Source organism: Simochromis diagramma, unplaced genomic scaffold (assembly GCF_900408965.1).
Source record: "Simochromis diagramma unplaced genomic scaffold, fSimDia1.1 OVJJ01000304.1, whole genome shotgun sequence".
NCBI classification, from domain to species: domain Eukaryota; kingdom Metazoa; phylum Chordata; class Actinopteri; order Cichliformes; family Cichlidae; genus Simochromis; species Simochromis diagramma.
In genome coordinates, this window is record NW_024387030.1 from 6,321,412 (window position 1) to 6,343,224 (window position 21,813).

The following is a 21,813-nucleotide window of genomic DNA, read 5'->3' on the forward strand; positions in this document are numbered from 1 at the left end:
ACTCTGCCTGTCAGCTTGTCAGAAATACCGCGTGTGCCCGAGCTCTCATCTTGTCCGTCTGACTAACTCAACCTGCTTGCCCATCCATCAGTGGCTTTGTCTCTGTATCTGACTGCCATCGGGTCTATTCTGTCTTTACTTTTTGTGTGTATTTTTTAGCAAACACATCACCAAAGTGGTAATTATCCTTCCCGGGTGGGGGGCTCAAGAACAAGGTTTGTTATGTTAATCCAGTCAGTGGGCGTTGGGTTGTATGTGTATATGTGAGTGATGGGCAGCCTGTTTTATGTCTGACTGTGTGTATGTGTACATATGTGTAAGAATTTCCCAGGGATTGACACAGGCAGCACTTAATCCGCAGGGGGGCTAAGTTGCCTGTCTTGGAGAAATACATAATAACCTTTCAGATGTGCTGAATGTCACCACAGTGATCTATGGGCGACATTATTCAGAGTGACAGATGTGGAACTTGTCAAAACAACACAGTTTGAGCTGCTCAGGAGTGTGTGCCGGTTGTGGGTTGAGGCTTTTGATGGTTTCTTTTTCATGCTGGCTTCGGTGCACGTACAGTGAGATGTGCATGTGTGTGTTATGTGCTCTATTCCATGCTGTTTGCATGTGTTTAACACAGAAGTGAGGATCAAGAGCTAATCTGCATAATTAAACATGTACATCTGTGCTTATGAATCCCAGTACTTCGATGTGTGTTAATTTGGCTTTACATTATACTGAATGCATTAATGCTTTCTGTGTTACATGTGTTATTTTGTTGAGATGAGCTTGTACTCTACACTATAGTATACATCCATGTGTTGGAAATGTCTAGATATGTCAGCCTCAGTGTGTTTGTTTCCAGGGAGGCATCATATTTACTTTTCCTAACGTATCTAAGCATCAGCAGCAATGCGATGGGAGACACAGGAGAAGACAACAGCATGAGAAAGGAACACCTCATGCTGGGGAAAAAAGCAGCTAAAGAGTCCTAGCCAGAGGATGATGTATGTGTGCGTGTGTCTGTCTGTGTGCACGAAGGAGTCCTTTTAAACATTCAAACAGAATGAGCAGAAAGCAGACGATGCCATGGTGAGGGAATAAAAATACAATAATGGGGGAAGAAAGTTAAGACAAAGGAGAGAACAGGAAGAGAAAAGAGGCGGGTGGGGGCGTTGACAGTCGCGAAGACTGAAAAGAGGAGATAGCAAGAATGTCAAAAGATGCTGGAGCTGAGCTCCAGAAAGGAAAGTGCTGGGAGAAGAAGAAAGAATAGAGAGGGAGTAAATGAAGCAGAAGTGACTGGAGATGAAGATTGAGGGAACGAAAGTAAAGAAAAGGAGGAAAAGACAGAGTAAAGTCAGGAGAAGATGAAGATGGAGAGATAGAAACAGAGAGTAATGTGGAGTTAATTGGAGAGATATTGAGAGTGACTGGAGTTATGGTGTAGGAGACTGAGACAGCAACATAACTGAGGCTACTTTCAGTCACACACGTCTACAAAAGCCTGCAATTTCTTCCTGCCAGAAAGCCAAATGAGGTGAAATCGTGCCTGTTTTGAATATGAAATGTTACATTTAAAAGAATCCACATATTCATTTGGCCAACAGTGCACAGAATTTGCCAGGGTTAGGCAGCAATACTGGTGGAGTCTCTTTGTGCTGGTGTGTGGAGGAGAGCAAACCGGATGTTCATTGCTCTCAATGAGAGAATGGTGATAAACTGTGTCAAGATAGGAGTTGGCAACTAAAGTTGGACAACAACTTTTGAGTTGACTGAAGATGTGACAGTGAATTGGATTTAAAAATTGAGCCAAATCCAATTCTTCCACCTATCCTGCTTGCAACCCAAAAAAAAAAAGAAAATCACCTCTGTGCAGAAAAAGTATCTACAAAGACCAAAAACTTTTTTATGTTATTTTCATGGTGTAAGTTGCGCATTTTAACATTAGAGTTGCTACATGTGTTGACAGGTCATTCCCATCACTTCAGATGAAGACAACTTGGGTTGCATCATGTGCATTCTTACACATGGTGCAACCCAAGCAGAGATTCACTCATAAATCCTCTGCCCCGTAACGCTAAAAGAGCCCAAACATCCTCATCCTAATTCTTCAGTTCAATTTGCACCAAATCACAACAACAGTCTCCTCAAGGCTCTTTATATTGTAAGGTAAAGATCCCAAGTTATCAGCTAACAAGCAGCAATGATAAGCTGAATGGGTGCAACTCACTAAGACACATACATGTACCTGCAAGTTAGTCTCAGTAACAGACTAATAAAATACTAGACCTGTTGGCCTGATTGTCTACTACTACTGCTGCTGCTACTACTACTAATATGAGCGACTGTCCGTCTCCCAGCAGGCCATATTTCTTTGTTGGATAATTCCATTAGAAATGCTACAAAATGAACATACACCACAAATGTGGTTGAGAGTCTCAAATCGTTGGCTTGAATAAGCAGTGATGATGTTCAGCAGAGAGCAGTCAGCTGTCATGATTATTTATAACAAAAATAATAATAATCATACCCAGTACAGTTGTTATGGAAAATTAACTATAGCATGAAGGCTCTAAACGTGTTATTTTATTGGCGTAAGTTGGGCATTTTAACATAAGAGTCTATGGGGAATTAATTCCTTAGTCAGCCTCAGGTTGCCGTTAGAGGAACTGCATGTTCTGTCACTTGGCAGTCGGCTTAATTTGACTGCCCTATGCTTTGCACTTTATTTGGGCACAGATGCTGCACACACACACAAAAAAACCCAGCATGCAGACGGAAAACAAAGTTGTTTACACAGTAAAATCTGAAAGCTGTTCCCTTAAGTAAATCAAGCGATAAGTTATTTCAAGAAGTGAAGAAGTGTCCAAAATTCCAGTGTCGAGAAATGTCTACCAAATGAAGACGTTGTATTTTGAAATAGTGCCTCCTGTAGTTTTTGCGGGTTTGTGCAGCCAGTCTCTTTTCTCCTCTGAGCCATTTTTACCAAAAGCAACTGGATCAGAATTTGACTGACAGACCAAGAACGGAAGAAAGAGGTTTTTCTGGGTTTTTTTGGTTTTTTTTGCAGGCCACGGTGTGAGTGCACCATAAGTGGGAGTGACAAAGACAGATCAAGTAAAGCTAAAGAAAAGGAGAAAGTTACAGAGTGAGAGTGGGATGACATAGTGGGGAGAGAGAGAGACAAGCATCCTTTGATGTTTGGTGGTTGATGGAGCCTGCTGTTTAGGACGCAGGCAGGTATGGTAAACATCCGAGGCTTCTCCAACCAGAGGCTTTGATCACAGCCATATTGAGAGAGGATGTTGATGACTCACTGTTGTCAGAATACTAAAGAGTGGCCACTACACGCAGGAGTACAGTTACTACTGTATGGAAAAATACAGAACTTGCGATTGCAGCAGATACGCACATCCAGAAAAAAACCTCAAAGACATGTTTTCTCCCGTCCCCTTTTTGTTTGGATCTTTTATTTCAACTTTTAAGCTCTCCCATTTCTATTTTCTTTCATCCTGATATGTGCACACAAAACCATAAAACACTTTAACGCAGATCCATTTCCACTGATTATGGTCCAAGCCTCAGAATGATCCTTTTATATCCAGATGAGAGCCACCAGCCAAAAGCCAAGTCTTTCAGCTGCGTCTGGCTAACATCACCAGACAATTCAATTGCACTGAGAGAGTGAGGAGAATTTGTGAGGCATCAGAGGATTATGAATGATATCATATTGCTCAGGTTCATACACAGACAATATTAGAAAGAAATTGCTTCAAGCGGCGGAACAAAAAAATATGAAAAGACCATGTACTAAACAACATGCACTCCAACAGCAGTCTGTTTAACAGGCATAATTTAAGACAGTGTTTTCATAGACACTGCTTAATTTCAAAAGCATAAAACATAAAGTTTTAAATCTTTATCTTTGTACCCCTCCAGAACTTAATTATCAATATGCTAGAAATACAAACACATATCTTTCCCTGGAAATGAAAGATAATCAAGTTTTTTCAGCCGTAAAATAACAAGCATGGACATTATTTCTTGTACCGGTTGTAAAAGTTTACACTGAATGAGTAAAAGGATTAGTGAAACTTTATAATTTTGCTCTGTACTTTGTTGTAAGCTACCTTAAAGCTTCTTTTGTGCCGAATGTTGAATTATTATGATGAAATAGGGTTGGGGGGAGTTATTGTTTGTCAAAAATGAGACACTCTATGAAAATTGGTGCAATCCGTACTGCATTCTGTTCAGTCACTTGAAATTCCCTCCAAGATATTCCATGATCCAAGAAGTGGAGGCATTTACGAACCACAGAAACTCAGCGCATGGTCGCGTAGTGCATAAAAGTCATCAAAGCTCTGCTGACTCAGTAACTGCAGAGCTACAAATCTCCTCTGCCATTAACAACAGCCTCCAAACTGTGTATCAGGAGCTTCATGGCATGGGTTTCCATGGTGCAGCTGCTCCTGTACGTATAATGTGTAGGTAGCTCTGATGTTTTCATTGCAGCCAGTTCACTAACTCTGTAAATTAGATCCTTCTGCATAGCCCAGTCACTGCTTGTGCAGATGCTTAATTTATGTAACTGCAAGCAGTACCTGAGTAATAAGTACTGAGAAAGGTTTTGCCTATTTAGAGAGCGTACAGAAAAGGGTGGTGGGTTGATCTAATGCTGATTGGTTGACAAATGGGCCGGCACCGGGAAGGGAGTGACAGCGGAGTTCATCAGGAGTGAGAGAAGCAGAAGAAAAAAATTTATAATTTAAATTTTCTCCACTGAATGGTCAACAGCACAAGCAAGAGTAGCACACAGACTGGTTGTACCGCATATTTTTGACACTGCCCCCATCTGACAACAGATACTCTCTGCAGGTAGATGAGCAGTCCGAAGCTGCCCACGGATCGCTAATAGACTGCCAATGTGCTACCACAGCTGAGCCAGAAATTCCCCATGAGGTTTGCCATACTTGCTGCAGTCTTTTCCTGAATTATCGGTGTCCACACTCTGAAAAAAAACCTCCACACTAAAGGAATAAAAGAAGCCAAAACAGGCAAACAAAAGCCATCACAATATTGTGTATGAAACTTCACAAAGTTTGATACTTTTAAGCTGAGAGGATTGTATTCTTGTGTTTACAAACTAGCAACACTGTCTGTCTCACAAAAAAATCGAGAGGCACAAGCCACAACGGTGCCGAAGAGATGTCACAACTGATGGCGCACCCTGCAAAAAAGCAGAAATGACTATATTTAAAGAGGTTTAAGCCTCTAAACCTGAACCACTGAACCATTCGGGTGTTAATATTCGGGACTCAAGCTGCACCTAGATATTTGGGAAATGACTGTGTTGTTTGTCGGTTTGTCCAACAGTTTACCTGCATGCAACCTAGGCTTGCTCAAACGTGGGTGCGCAATGGAACTTAAACAACAAGCAGAAACCACAAAACATTTCATAATAAAGCTCTTCTTGGCAGATTTTGCCAATAAGGGACAAGAAGATGCCCGCTTATAGAGATTAAGTGTGTTTAAAAGACTGGTCTATTGCAGATGTAACAATGATGTTACAGTGCTCTGACTATGAGCTAATAACACTAAAAAATTAAAGCCCTGATGTTCAGCGAAATGTAATTTTCAAGACTTAAGTTGCAAATAAATTACATCATAAATAGAAACATTTATAAAGCTTCATAATGTCAGCTTTTATTATGAGTTCTTTAAATATAATGTTGCACAATACTGTTATATCACTGCTTTCACAGCTTTGAAATATACGCACATACAGATTCAAAGACATCCCATTAAAAACACCAATAACACACAGACACACACACACAGCTCTTTCTCAAAGAGCCGTGTCTTATATGTGAGTGCATTCCCATGTCTTTTTTGGCTAGTGCAGTGTGTGTGTTTAATTCCAAATGACACTCAGCCTGAGAGTGGAATATACGGGACACACAAACTGTGACACACACCAACATGCGCTTTTTAACAGCTCACAGTGCAGTGGCACACCTGCACGTTCACCCACTCACCTGCACACACGGTTTCGGCTCGCCTCGGCAAATTAGGAATGCAGACAGTGTCACAGGAGCAGGGCAGGGCACTGATACAAGCTAATGTATCCTGGCACATTAGCCCTTTCTTGGATTGAGCATCCTCACCGAGTGAGACCCACTTTGCCATGCTACCATTTAACCGGCCACACACACACACACACACACACACATGCTTGCCTGCATGAACACACACACATCCGTACTTTGCTGCATATCCAATGTACTAATGCTCAAGTGGTAGTCATCCATAAATGTATCAGCGCACAATCAATAGGCAAAGCACATTTGTCTCAGATGAAAAACCATAGTCATATAAATTGAAATGAAATATAGAAAACTCCTCTTCCATCTGCTCTTCTTCCATCTGGCCTCCACCTCCTCTTCTGCTTTTTCTTTCCTCATTTTTCAGCTTTATTCTAAACTAATTTCATGCAATCTCATTACCCCATATTTGAGTGTCGCCCTCCTCTCTCTGCTTTTTCTTCTCTATTGTTCTAGCTTTGCACATATTTCCCTTGCTCCCCCACCTTTTTTTTCTCTCTATTTCACTCCTTCTGTTCTTTGCTTTCAGGCTTTTTATTCTCATTCTATACATCTCTCCCTCTGTTTCTCCCTCTGCCTTCCCCCTTTAGTTGTTAATAAGAGTTGATTGGGAGCAGAGAGAGCCAAGAGGAGCTCCCTGGTGGATCAATGCCTCTAAATGATCTGTTCAAGGATCCCTTTAGAAGCTGCAAAACGCACTCTGATAGGGCACCGAAGCATGAAGACGCTCATTTCACATCTAACTCACTTCCTGATTTGCCCTCTGGGAGAGAGATAGGACTGCCGTTATAGGGATAATTTGTCCCAAAGCTAAATATCCCACTAACCAAGAGTGCTTAGACCAAAATGTCTTCATTCTAGGCAATCAATTACTGCCAAGGTGAGGGAGAAAATGATGAATTTGTTTAAAAAGCCCAAGCCGCCTGTGTGCGTGCTGTCTGTGACAACTAGATTGCACGACAGCTTGGTTTTGTTTAGGCTATGCTTATTTGATTGAAGACATTTTCCTGCGTCTCAAATTTACCGAGCTTCGACATACAAGATTTGATAACGCGGTGTAATGAATTTTAAATGTACTTGAGGTGGTACATTTGGAATTGAATTGATTGTAGCTGTGGTGATGATAATGAAGGTAATGAAAAACACCGGAGGACGTGGCGGTTGCAGACATCGACAGGTTTACTTGACCACAAAGAATAAAATGGATATTGCACTGACTATTTAAAAATGCATCGAAATGTTAGATGGTTTACTGAAAAGATGTTTATACGTTTACTCTACAGAGCTCATTTTTGCCCTGCTTTTTAAAACGCATCTGCTGTGCTCTTTCATAAGGTATTGGCTACTAATAGAAAGGAATTAAATGCAATTTCCTACAGGAAACAATACATTACATTTTATTTTAATTTAACTTAACTCAACTTAACTCATTGCCTGTTTAACTTAACTACCGAGTCAACATATACTCTGTCTTGCTGATATAAACATCCCAGAGCAATCAGCACCAGTTGCCATGTTTATTAATCAGCAAACAAAAAAATAGCCTCCAACAAATGCAAACGATTCATTATAAACACACCGTGCATTATTTGAAATGTATGTCTATAGAAAAGCAAGGCAGGGAAATCCAGAAGTGTAGAGAGGCAGGCTGCACGCTGTTGGTTTTAGTCCTCATCTGCATTTGTTGACAATAACAAAAATATAGAGTATCTCCAGCCTCATCCTTTAAAGAGAGACTGTTTCACTTCACTGACTTCAAGATTGTAAACAGAAGTTCAGTTCTCTTATAAACAGCACTGGCACCAAAATATAAACATAAATAGAGCCTGTATTATAAAGGGAAAATATGCAGCCATATGTTTTTAATGTATTAAAAGTGACTAGCAGAGGTTGCTGAAAAAGGATGAAGGGGCCAGCATCTCATGTGTTTCCATATCACCTGCATTCTATGAATATTATAAGGGACTGCCGCAGTGTAGAAACTCCAGGATGAGCGTTTTAATACCAATAGTTTTTTTCTTTAATAACTTGTTTCGGTTCATGATGCCAACCTCACTGATCTGCATGCTTGCTGAACTAAGTGGACACCTACAACAGCAATGTGTGCTCTCTACCACGATGACCTACTTCTCTTAAGTATCATACCACAAGGTTCATTCAAGCACGCCGACTGGAAAAAAAAAAACCTGTGTTTGAAACATGCCTCGAATTCCCATAAATTGTAGTTTACCGAGCTTTATTAAAATAAAATTGGTTGCTATGTAAACTGGCATAACCAGAGGGATCATCATTGATTTTTCTGGCTTTAACAATATATTGTTTTGTTTTGTTTTTTTTAAATGCCCTCTAGGATTTTTTTTTCTTTTCACTGACTCAGGTGGTTTAAATCAGAAAAGCAGTTTCAGTGTCCTTGAGCAATATATGGAAACTCTAAGGAGTGTTGTTCTGCGACCTTTGATTTGCCTCTTGTAAACACTGTAAACACAAAAATGTTCCAACAATCGCACAATTTCATATGGTTACATTGCACCGGATGACTACGCTAGGCAGATAGTTTCCTTTGTGCTGTGCAGTCATACAGAAATTGTAGTAAATATCGATTGTTTTTCAGGAATATAAAGATTTTTCTTAAAACGTAAGTCTTCCACGGTCTCATTTTACCACAGAAAGCACAGCTCCTCACAGATTCTGCGCAGATCCCTGAGTCTGTTCGCTTATTTTTTATTCATGAAGAATGTTTCCTTTTTTCTGTGTCTTACAGGTTCTGGCATGGAGAGTACAGAGTGGCAGTGAACATCAATGACTATCTAGACATCTATTGTCCATACTACGAGGGGCCTCCATCCCACGGACGCATGGAGCGCTACATCCTATTCATGGTCAACCATGAGGGCTACACTTCCTGCCAGCACAGGATGCGTGGCTTTAAGCGCTGGGAGTGCAACCGTCCCACCGGTCCCGATGGGCCCCTGCGCTTCTCAGAGAAGTTCCAGCTCTTCACTCCTTTCTCCCTGGGCTTTGAGTTCAGGCCTGGACACGAGTACTACTATATCTGTAGGTTATCAGCCAAGTAGAGTGTGTTTCTCTGTGTTTTAGGAAATTGTGTGTGCAGGTAAAGATGTTTGTTATCTGCGTGTGTGTGTGTGTGTGTCTGTCTGTTTGCATGGTATCCACGCTCCTGCTCAATTTGCATTTGTAAACAATATATAAATATGCAATCAACAGAAGCTGATTGAGAGAGTTCTCAAACACAGCCCGCACAAATACACCTTCCATCTCCTATTCGCCCCTCTCACTCCTCCCTCACTTTATTTCTTAGCGCATCTCGCCGCTTCTGTCGAGATCATAAGTGGTGTGCTCGGCAAAGTGGTAAAAATGTCAGCAGGCGTAGTTTGTAATCATTTTTATATTAGCTCTATTGATGTTTCTCCTCACTTCAACAAGTGATGTATTAGTATTACCCCCCTGAGACTACTTTTTTGAACAAAGCTATCATTCCCCCAGCAGGCGTGGGACATATAGTAGTTTCAAATTACTCTTAAACATTGTTTTCAACTTCTCAGTGTGGGATGGATTTACCGCATCCGGACTGTTTAGTGCAAAATCAGTTGGTAATCACAGAAAAGCAACATTAAATTGACTTTGGGAAGCTTTACTGTCAATGTTCAAACACAGGAAAGCACCACTTTTCCTTTTTATGCTGTAGGAGCTGCAGTTGTCTGTTTTAGTATCCAAACCACCTGGGATGAAACGTGTTTTTCACAGAGCACAATTACAAGGACACCAAAAGCAATTGAAAAAACTATGTATGCTGTTTTATGCTTTTTTTTTTTTTTTTTTTGCTTTCATTTGTTCGGTTGGCTGATTTTATTTTTCTTTGTCAGTCTCAAATGACCATACAGTCATTTGATGAGTTATGTAAACTCATCATTCGTTTTTGATCAGTTTAATTTTTAATAAGTACATGTCAGTCAGCAGTGTTAGGGAAAATACTTTGCTCTTGCAGGATTCAGTTTGCCAGCAGATAGCTATAACGACTCAGGAAAGTCATCCTATTCTTTTTTTTTCTGACTTGACCTTTGAGATTCTCTTAAGAAAAATCTTATTTTGTCCAAAAGATTATTTTTTTTACTGCGTGGAATTCTGCCAGTATGCAGCCTGACACGGGTCTCTTCATTTCTCCTTACATTATCGCTGCACAGTTGGCTGAAAAACTGACCTTGACCTTTTTAGCAGGAGATGGAGCATTCTCACCATGACTCATAATGGGAAGAAGGTCCTGTAGCACCAGTTTCAGGTCAGGTTATAGAGGGAGTTTTTTTGTCCTTGGATAGTGATTCTCATTTTACAGTGATATTGTCTTCATTCTGAGAGTACAAGGAGACTTTAAGCAAAGAAAAAAAAGTTAGATACAGATAGGCAGATTCTGAAACAGGTTTAGTTTTTCAGGTTTTATTTCTCATGCAGCAACAGTAACTGTTTTTGCAATACAATTAATATAAAAACAAATGCGCAATGCGAAAATACAACACTTTTGCATTACTGAAAAGTTTGCATTTAAGACTATTTGTAGGTAAAGAAACTTTTTTTAAATGCTAGTTGTCATCTACAAATATTTACCCAAGTCTGTTGTCTGCACAACCACAAAGACACAGCAGGCGAGAGTCAGGGAGCTGAAGAGGCAACGATAACAGCCACCCGATGTCCCGATGCACTTTTCCCAGTTGGCACACATACACACAAGCACACATTCTTCTGTTTTCAGTCTCATGTAGGGATGGTTTGGGCCCCTCTAGTTAGTTGCTGACTATGGTATTGTGCTCACGGGACCCCTAGGGATAGTGTGTGTTCCACATGACTAGAATGCTTGTGAATGTGTTTCAATATATATCTGTGTGTGTGTGTGTGTGTGTGTGTGTGTGTGTGTGTGTGTGTGTGTGTGTGTGTGTGTCTGTGTGTGCTGCGGGGGGAGGCCTGGTCATGGGGGTCAGTTGTCAAGCGATTGTGAGTCCGTGAAAGGCCATGTCCATCATCTTGACTGGCAGGCGAACACACATTCTTGCCTCTCACCGTCACTCACATGCTCACATTAAACACACTCATGCACAGGTCAGTACTGATGTGGAACGACAACGTGCCGACCGTTTTAACCACCCGGCCTTTCCGCTAAGTGCCTTATTGTGTGCGTCCTCTCTGAACATACTTGTGAAGCACATATTTGATTGGCATTTGTGGTCACATCCATGAGAGTGCATCCCTGTGAGTGCACACTGGTGTGTGTATTTGTCATGGGGCTGACATGTTGACAGGTCAGCTCCACCCCTTGCTTCTCCCAGCTGTCATCTGATGAGGCTGAGTGGTTTTCAATGGGTTTTTAGGAGACTTTAGATTGTGGATGTGCTGGGAAAATGAGTCACTGGGTGAATTGGTGTGACTTTTAAAAATGACACAGGTGGAAATTGTTGGTGGTAACAAAGAAGAGGGAAAAAACCTTTCTAGCCATTTTGCCTTTTTCAGTCAAGCCAAAACAGAAACGTCCACTAGGACAAGCCTTAATGCTAGGCCCAAGTTCTTCTGCCCACTACAAGTAGTGCAGGGAGATAATCTGAAAAAAATTGATGGATAGGAAGTGGCCTATAGGTAAGGCCTTACAGGGTAAAGGAGGTGAAGGTCAGAGAGAAAGATGGAGGGAGGAGTCGTGGGCTAAAAAAGAGGGAGGAGAGGGCAAATGAGGGGTCAGATTTATTTCCTGTGCACTGTGGATCTCAAACATGATTCTCTATGGGGTCACTACTGGGTTGTGGCTTCCTCAAGGGAGAAGGCCAGTAGGTCTCCACGCACACTTCTGCAACCAACTGTGCGTGAGCACATTCTTTTACACATCTGCGTATGTGTGTGGGTGGCTGTGCTCGTCAGCATGTCTGACTGGTCAGAGACTTGGACACAATCTCCTTTAGGGTCTCCAGCTCTATTTCACATTGGAGCGAGGTGGGACTAAAAACCCAGATTCAATTTCATTTACTCTACTTTGAAGTTTGAATCACACTAACTTTTTAACATTTTTTTTCTTTTTCTTTTTTTTTTTTTGGCATTCAATCTGGGCAGCAAGCTGGCTCAGTGGTTTGCACTGTTACCTCACGGCAAGATAGACCTGCGACTGTGGGGAATTTGCATGGATTTCCTTCCCCATTCCAAAGACATTCAAGCCAGGTTGATTTGAGAGTCAGTTATTTCCCTTAGGAATGTGAGTGTGAATGAATTTCAGTGATCCCTTACAAACTTGTTTACATTGCCTAACGTGCTTAGTGTGTTTATGGGAGCATATAGTATGAGGACATAATATATGAAACTCTGCACTTGCTTAAACTTCTGAACACTGCAACTGCAAAACAGTTAATTAATTAATTACTGGATTAATGCTAAATTGTGACAAATGTTTAACATGTTAACTGAAAAAATGTATCTTTTGGATACATTTTTATGTCATCTGACACATTCAGTTAAATTAAAGTTTTTAAAGGCACGCTGCATACCAAGGTTTTGATAATAGCTCTGCAGGAACCACCTTGCTGTTGCAAACATGAACCATGCTATCTTTGGTATTTTTTTGTAGACTCGGCTAAAGAAATTATGAACAAAAGATGTGTTTTTGATACAGGCTGCTAGTTACAAAGTGCATAAAGATACAAATTGAAATTTTTTTTTGCTAAGTTATCTTTTATGTGTAGACACAACATCTCTGGTTTGTTCCTCGAGTTAGGTGACTTTTTAATGCCTAAATAATTCATTGCTCACTATTAAGTGGCTTAAAAATAAAAATTCCTCTGAAAATGCTCAGGTACAAGGACTGAAAAATAAGTGGGAAAAAAACATGTCCAAAGAAAAAACTGAAAGCCTTTTTAAAGGTCTTTTGAACTTTTCGTGGGGTTTACTACAAATGAAATTCAACACAGCCAGGCTTTCTTTGCATTCTTTCTTTCTTTGCACTGGCTCAACAAAACCCCAAATCCCATCCATTGGAGATCACACCAGTGGTTATCAACTAAGCCGTTCTCTGTTTCACATGTCCTGTGACTCTTTTTCAACACAATACTACTGCTACAAATAAGAGAAAAGACTAATGCTAAGGAAAGCCATCTTTGGATTTATTTCACAGAGCAGTAAAATAAGCATTTTAATATGTGGGCATTATTTTATCGTTGCATGAGCCCTTTAAGTTTCAGTTTATATCTATGGTCATCAAACCACATCTGTATTTGTGTATATATAGAGAGGTATCAAACCTCGTGATTTAGGTTAAAGGGGAGGTCATCATCAAAGTTACTGTCCTATAGCCTAATAAAGGAAAGTTTATCTGCAAATCAAAGTGATTTAATTGTACTGATTGAACAGGTATTTTTAGTGTTTGTTCTGTGTTCTAGTAGCTCCAGTTCCAGCAGTGTAAAAGAGACTTTCACAATTTTTTGCAATCAGGCAAAAAAATTTTTTTTACATTTTCTGCATTAGGCAATGCACAGTTTGTGCTTCATTCAGTGATTTTAGTAGGGTAAGACTTAACAACTTGCAAATATAAAATGTATGCCACCAGCAGAGAATCTCAATTGCACATAAAGAATGCTGTAAATACGAGAATCAGTGAAAACGTGGCCAATTTAAAACCAAAACTGTGAACATACCCCAGCACAAGATACTACAATGATTTAGCCAAGTAAAAAGACAGCCACTTTCGTGACACTGAAAACTTTGGCTTTAACCTCAACATAGCTCACTAAGCCATTGATCACGCTTCACAGTACGCCCCTCTGGAGAACTATGGCTCGTGACAACTTCTAAAACTTCTAAGAAAGTTTGGCTCCTTGGAAGCAAAGTCTAAAGAGCTTTAAAGTATCTCATGATTTTCACACAATACTGTTGGTTCTTACTGGCTTGCAATAAATCAGTTATAAAAATGAAAAAATTCCGTCAAATCGACTTTTGGTTCACATAAACACAAAATAATCTTGTTTTATATCTGGGTTATTAAATGTATTTGGTTTGCAATCAGCAGCAAAAATCACGTTATCTCTAAACTAATCTCCACTTTCAATGTCTCTTCTCACAGCATCTCCTCACCCAAACCATGTGGGGCGGGCATGTCTAAAGCTGAAAGTGTATGTCAGACCTCCAGGTAAGTCACGCTCTATCTACACACACATGCTCACTCACAAACACACAATGACATATACACACAGAGGTCCAGATTGGCTATCAAAGTAAAATTAGGGGGAATAAGAGGTCTGATAGAATGCCCCGGCAACAGACCTCGCTCTGATTCACAGACCGGCCAGGCAACACTTTAACACCTTTACCCACAGACACGCACGCTGAAGACACGCACGCTGAAAACACACACGCGCGCGCCCGCATACTGACACATTCACACATGCGAGCTCACACGACCGTGCGCAGACGCAAGCACACACTTACAGGCACAGAGAAGAGTGCACCCACATACACACACACATAAGCAAAAAGTGGCATACGCACTTCACATCAAATCACATCACATCACACTGGGTGTGAGGGAGACCTTCTGTCCTTGTAGAAAGAGAACAGAGCCGGCTGAAAGTGCTCTCTAAGAATGTTACCAAGCCTCAACATCATCAGACTTGCTTGAATCACTCATAGGAAACAGAAAGCAATCTAATAATAAACCAGCTGCATGCAGCAGAAGTTTAATTTAAAGATTTAAAGTTTTCCTAATGTTTCAGGTTTGTTTTTAAAGTTGACAAGGCAGATGATGAGAAGATGAGGGATGACTTGCTTGCCACGTCACTGTGCAGCTTGCTAAAACACGCACCTTTGATAAGTGCTTCCTCATAGGCAGAGCGCAGCGCTGACACTAGTGAGCCATGTTGTCCAAAGATAGCGCTGTTTAAAAATAACTCAAGAGAAGCCTTGCGTACATGGGGATCAGAGTATGGCAAGCATTACATTATACTTGCGTTATCTTGAAAATCTACCTGTATGTCTACGAATGTGGATTTTTATCCCCCTCCCCCAGCCTAAACCCCACCAAGGAATCAAACCTGGGTAGTTACACGTCTCCCTGGATAATGACATGGCTTTGAAGAGCTTCATAAAAGAGAGTCAGCTTACACAGCTTTCCAGGTTCAGATCATTCCATATCTCGCTAAGGGAAAAGGAAATTCTCTCCTCCTTCATAATTACTGAAACAATGTACATTCTGTCGTTGCTCCAGCTCCTCTTTGAGTTGCTGTTAAAGCAATGTGTCTGACATTGCAGCTTCCATCTTTTCTGTGAAATGTTGTCATTCGATTGAGCTCTGAGCAGTTGTACATGTGTGTGAGTGTGTGTGTCTTTGTGAGTGTGTCTGTGTGTCAGCTGCTCCAGATTCTGAGTCTCTGTGATTAAACTGTAATTAGGTTGGTTAAACCCCCTGCAGAGCTCAGTTGCCGTCATCTTCTTTTCCTCTTCCTCCTTTGCCGCTCCTTAGCTGTTAAAGGATGAGAGTTTTGTGCTTTGCTGCTTGCTTTCCACCTCTCCCCAACTGTAATCGTTTCACTTGTCTACCATTTTTCTTTGGCTAAATCCACCCCCTCGTTCATTTGCTGTGTTTTAGACTGTTTTGTCTTTGTCTGTGCGTCCTCTCTCAGTTCAGATGTTTTGTCGTTTTTTTTCTCTTTCTCATTTCTTTGTTTCAGATGGGTCGGGATATGATTCTCCGGAGCCTTTCCTGACTGATGGAAGTTCAAGCTGGAGGGCAGGGTGCATGACCCTCTTAGCTGCTCTGGCCTCACTCTTCTTGGGACTCTTCTACTGGCTGTGACCCTTCTCTCCTTCTTCATGGAGCTCCCGCCCAGGGATAATGGGCTGGGCTGGCTGTCCCTCTCAATCCACCACCCCTCAGGGAAGCCCTCTGTCTCCGTTCCGCTCCCACCGCCACCTCAATACAACCACCAACCACCCCCACTGCCAGCATCCTTTATGGCCCAGCCACGGACACCCTTCACAGGCCTGACTAAGAGGGCTGGGTCTTAAGCTGTCTGGGAAGTTGTCGTTTATCTCTGGTCCCTGAATTCCAGGTGGAAAAGCACCTCTCAGCTGAAAAACACAAGAGAAATGCCTCTGCACTCATATCAGAGGGTCCTTTTGATTTGACTATTGACTCTTGGCCACTGATGGGGTAGATATCGCCATGGCTATGATTAAACTTGTCGTTCTGGGGCAATTCCAATCATGCAATCACGGCAGGATGCATTAAGCGATAGGCCTGGATGCACAAAAATTGAATTTTGCTCACATTGCTATCCCATCCTCAAACCAAGAATTGGAAGTGGCCAAGCTTGCATTGTAATTGGAATTCTATGCTATCTGGACCAATTCCAGCTGCAACAACAATAAGAGCAATTGCATAGAGGAGAGGAGCACAGTGGCTCAGGCTGTACAGAAAAGAAAGGGGGAAACAATATGAGCACAGATTTACATGAATACGTCCATATGGGAAATGTAATATTACACGTGTTGATATTTTCAGATCCAGTGTAGAGTCACTGCAATGTGATACAAAACTCATGCAGTTTTAGAAGAGACTCAGATAACTCATTTAAATGACAAGTATAACCATAGCCTGTTTCATTGGGAGGGTGTGGGGGTGTTCGGGGTAGGTTCGATGAGATGTAGATCTTCAGGTGGGATGTGTTCTGTCTTATTCGTGTTTCTAAACAAAGCATTTATCACAGCCTGGCCAGCACAGGCGTCTTCAGCACTGTCTAATGTTGAATGGGTCGGGTGACTTTTGGAACCATGATTTTCTCATGTATGAATGTACCACTGGTCACCCACCTCTTTGTCTTTCTGTATTATTATGACTGTGGTCACTTACAGTACCTTCTCTCAGACTGGCAGGATGAAAGAGTCGGGGATTTGAAAAGATGACATGTGGGAGTTGGGGCGGGGGGTGAAGTAAGGATGAACGGAGGACAGGTGAGAAAAGGAGGCGACACTTAAGTTGCATGACCACTGTGAAACCTTCAGATCAATCTTGTTTCTAATGATGATATATATTTTTTCATGGGGAAAATCAGAAACACCCTGCTGCCGCTCCTTTGCTCTCCCTGAGACTTTTTCAGACATCAAAAGGAAAATTTAACCTCTCTCCTCACACGGTTTCTCCTGTCTGGCTTTCAGTCGTTGATGGATTAGCTTGGGCCCGGAGATAAATGGACCCACAGGGTGAAACTGACTGGAAATCAGCCCTCAGAGCCCAGGCCAGATCACAATGGACGTAAACACTGACTGAAGCTGGTCCTGGGTCTGAGGGTTAAACCAATAAGGGAAGCGCATAGACTGTGGCAAATGAGGCGAGATGTGTGTGTGTGTGCGTGTGTAAGTGTGTGGTAGCATCACTAAATAACACATATGGGTGTGTATACACACGCACGCACACACACGCACACATATTCACATACACATGTTTAGTCTTTGATAACGAGACTGTTCCTCTGAGATGGTGGGAGCATTCATGGTCATGACTATAAAGGGAACAGCACAAAGAGAGAGCGAAGAGAGGAGGGAGGGGGGGAGAGAAAGCATGTGTGTATGATGGGACTGAGACCTCTTTAATGTTGGGAAGTGAACATAATGAGTAAGCACTGTGAACACACACCTGCATACACACGATGACCCATGTACAGATATACACACGTAAAGACATGTAGAAGAGCGAATGCAGATCTAGACATTTACAAAGACATGGCATGAACATACACACATGTACAATCACACACCACACACACACACACACACACAAGAAAACACAAACAAGGGGAAGCACTTCTTTCCCAACTTCATCTTATTTTTGTAGCATTTAAAATCACTGTTAATTACTCCTGTGTGGAAAGCAGTGATGGGGTATAGCCTGTGGAAGATTAAAAAAATGTGTCTTCTCTTCTTCTATTCCACTGATGCTGTCCTTCTATTGTTCTTCTTCTTCTCTGGTTTGTGATCCATGGTTGGTAGTGGTAGGATGCCTCCGGGGCTGAGCGTCATGTATGAGTTTGTCTCCTTTTCTGTTTGTTGTGTTCTTGTGGACGCTGACCTCAGTCATTAAAGTCAGTCAAAAGTAAACACAGAAGTCAGAGCAAGGAGAGAAACACACAAATAAAGATTGTCTTTTTGTCTACTCGGAAATCAAGCCAAGTGAGTGGAATTTCTTCAGTGGAAATGTGAATTAACTTTGTTTGTTTTTTGTTTTCTTCCTCCAAAGTGCTGATGATTGTATTCGTATATTAGACTGCACCTGGGTCTTTATTTTGCCCAGTCTATCTTCCTCTGACATCAAAGCTGTGGGACGGTGAGCAGTGAGCTCTGCCAGTCAAAGCATGAAATTATTCAGATGAAATCACCCTCTCCAATCTTCAGCTGTTTCTCCCTCAGTGATGTGACAGCTAATCTGAACTGCTGACAACAAGGAGAGTGAATAACTTGATAGCCTTTCCTCTTCTGTTTCCATCAGATTTCAAGAAGGGTGGCCTGCAAGTGCTAATAACCAAGCAGTGTCTTCGAAGTTGACCTGTTATGCTTTTTGTAATTATAAATGCTGTAGCAATGGTTGGTGGTCAGTTCAGGCTTTTTCTACTCGTGGCTCTATATGAGTAGAGAGGGGAAATCATTCAAATGATCATTTAAGGTACTCAGATCTGGCTATGACAATAAGAGCTTCGAAGACCTGCTTTTAAAACCTTTTGTTTGGGAGGGGCAGCCAATCGGGAGAAAGCTGGCTTCAAGCGGGGTGGTCTTTCAGAGAGAAGAGCTCGTTTCAGGCAGTGGATGAAATAAGTGGCTTCACAGTAGCTTAGTATAAGATAAATTATTTTGAACTTTAAATTATTCACACTACCATAGTCCCAGAATAAAAACATTGAGCTAGAAACGAGCATAAAAGGAGATCTCATGTACTGACTGCACTTGCACTTTACTGTATGCCCATGGTCTAAACTGCATTTAGAAAGAAAATACTCCACTAGATTTCTGATTTTGCAAAAGACAGATGAAAGACCTCCTCTATGCACAAAGCTGTGTCCAGATAGATTTCAAGTATCTCTAAGTTCATTTTTGTGCACTTGCCTTCTTTCTTTTAAAGATGGAAATGAATGAGAATGCAAACTGAAGCTGAAATATTACACTCAAGCTTTAAACGAGACCAACACTTGCAGTGGGTAAATGTTCAGATAGGTGGCTCAAGAAGGAGTTAAATTACATTAAAATAGATTAAAGAAATAATAATGAAACAAACAAAATTCACTTGAAATTTGCTCGTTTTAATTGCATCATCTGTTTATGATGTCTTCTTCTGCACTGGTTTTATGGCATCTGAGCAACTGTCTTCAGCTGTTTATCTCAGTAGGGGGTTATCTCAAATCCTTAATATTTCACAACAGTGTGTCTTAATATTTTACTTCTATTTTTAGACTGTCTTTAAATTCTATAACATTATAAGCCGTAATTGAGTGGAAACTTTGAGCCGTTTGTTTACGACTTGTTTTAATTTTCACCAACATTGATGATGATTTTCCCTTTACACAAGGTGTCATTTAAGTAAGCGTTAACTGTTAAACTGTTTAAAAGAAAGCAAAAAGTAAATCAATGAGAATTAGTTTTCTAACTTAAAAAACAATTGTTGTAGAATTCATCAATTTATTACCCTACATTTATTTTGTACCCCTTCCCAGACCTTTTAACCTATAAATCGAGAATTCACACACTGACAAATGTCTAAAAGCATAAACATTTGAGTATGAAAGGTCAAAGGTCAAGTCTGAACAAACATGGATGTAATGCTGGTTGGAGGAGGAAGATTGTGACCATTCCACTGTCTCTGCAGCTGGACTGATCTAACAAGAAAGTTTAATGTTTAATAAGTCAAAATGAAATGTTCACTTAAGCTTGTTAGGTTTTCCCCATATCCGGACATAAACAGCCAGACAGACAATGGGCACTTTTCCCTTTTGGGGTTTGTAAGGGCTAGTGCTAGCTTGAAACATTCATCAGCTTTGTTTTAAAAGCGTTATTTGAAACTACTGACTTGTCGCTTTTGGCAACGAGATGTAAAAAGAATATCAGAAATGTTGTTTTGGGGGAAAACTGAGGCACATGAATAATAGATGAGCTTTGGCTTTCCATGTTTGGCCCTCCTGTGCAAAGCAGGCTAATGGCTATCGATGTCTCTAGTTTCCTTCAAATTGCTTCACATGAGAGCTCAATTCAAATGGAGAAAGAGTAGACTGCAGTGAAAAGGAGACGAGGGAATGAAATTATCTCTGAATATTGAGATGCACGCTTGGTCAGCCAATTCGTTGTCCTGACAAGTATCAGGTATCAGCGGAATTAGCCTAATGTTAAATTAAGCCCGATCAAGCAAGGCCTTGAAACATTCCCACGTCTCGGTCCTTGTGCAAGGAAAGATGGATGTACGATCCAACTGGAGCGGCGCCAGAAATGAACAGATGTGCTCCTTGAAATCACGAGAAACAAGAAATCAGGGCTATGTCACTGACACACATGCTCAGACACGCTCTTTTATATCCCCATGTATTCTCTTCCAGATCTAATTAATCACTTGATTATTTTATCTATTTTCACTGGCTGCCATACACATGGGACAATAGTTGGCGAGAATAAACTTGGCCTATATGATGTTAGTTTTGGCAACAATCAAAAAGCAACCGAGGAAATACAGATGGCGATCTCCATTTTTCTCCCCCCCTCTTTCCCTTTCCCCCTTCATCTCCTCTTCTGATGCTTCCTTGCGCTCTCAAACACATTATTAGGGTATAGGCTAATCTATTCTCCTCTCTCCCTTGTATTTTTGTCTCCTCATACTCAACTAACTAGCATGATTTAGGAATTATGGAATTAGGGCAGCACTCCCATCTCTATTAATGAGGAACAGGATGATGAAAGAGCTTGTTCCTCAATGTGCCATCTGCAGTCACTATTACACATTCACCTAATATATTTCCCTTTCTATTCTTTGCCCTTACCTTCCTCTCTCTCTCTTACACACACACGCGCGCGCGCGCACACACACACACACACACACACACATTATACCTTAGTTGTAATTACAGAAGAAATAATTTCAGCTCTTCAGGCACTGTTGGATGTGGCGTGAAATGGTGAAATGGCACAGCAAGAAAGTTAACTATGGACCCCAACACCCTTACATAGACACATGCACAAACACATTTGCAGGAGTCCAGATGGGCCGTGTGTTATTGCTGAATAATGCATGCTATGTAGACTCTATAAAAGATACATGGGCAGAGAGAGCTAAGAATCATTCAGGCACCATGGCCAGTTTGGTGAGGGCAACGTTGGAGCATCCCTTGTGCAAATTTGGAGCTATAACAGGCTTTTCAGCTTGTACATATTTAGCTATAGGTGACCCAACAGGGAAAATATTTAGCTCCAGTTAGAGAGAAAAATAAAACTTGCCTTTTAGACACTGTCAGCTGATATTGTGGCTGGCACTCTGCCCGGTGTCTTTGCAGTCACCTTCAAAAGGCTTTTGTGGTTTAAACCATAAAACTTGGGGAATTACACAGCAGATTCTTTGCTAGAGGCTCGGATTTCAGAGCATCGCTTAGAAACACTATGAAAAATATCCAACAGTCTGTCTTCATGTAAAATACCCAGAAGAGGGGAGGGGCGAGGG

At 41.2% G+C, this 21,813-nt stretch overlaps 1 protein-coding gene across 2 annotated transcripts in view; it reads left to right on the top strand.

Annotated features, from left to right (window-relative positions):
- The window catches only part of LOC120740384 (ephrin-A2-like), an 85,785-nt gene extending 63,987 nt beyond the window's left edge, over positions 1–21,798 (top strand). Inside the window, exons 2-4 of one of the 2 annotated variants that reach the window (XM_040042720.1) lie at positions 8,857–9,149; positions 14,197–14,262; positions 15,800–21,798. In XM_040042720.1, the coding sequence (XP_039898654.1) occupies positions 8,857–9,149; positions 14,197–14,262; positions 15,800–15,924 (484 nt within the window). In that variant the 3' untranslated portion in view covers positions 15,925–21,798. The remainder of the gene's footprint in view (positions 1–8,856; positions 9,150–14,196; positions 14,263–15,799) is intronic. The other variant, XM_040042721.1, reaches the window with a different exon arrangement.
- The last annotated feature ends 15 nt before the right edge of the window (positions 21,799–21,813 follow it).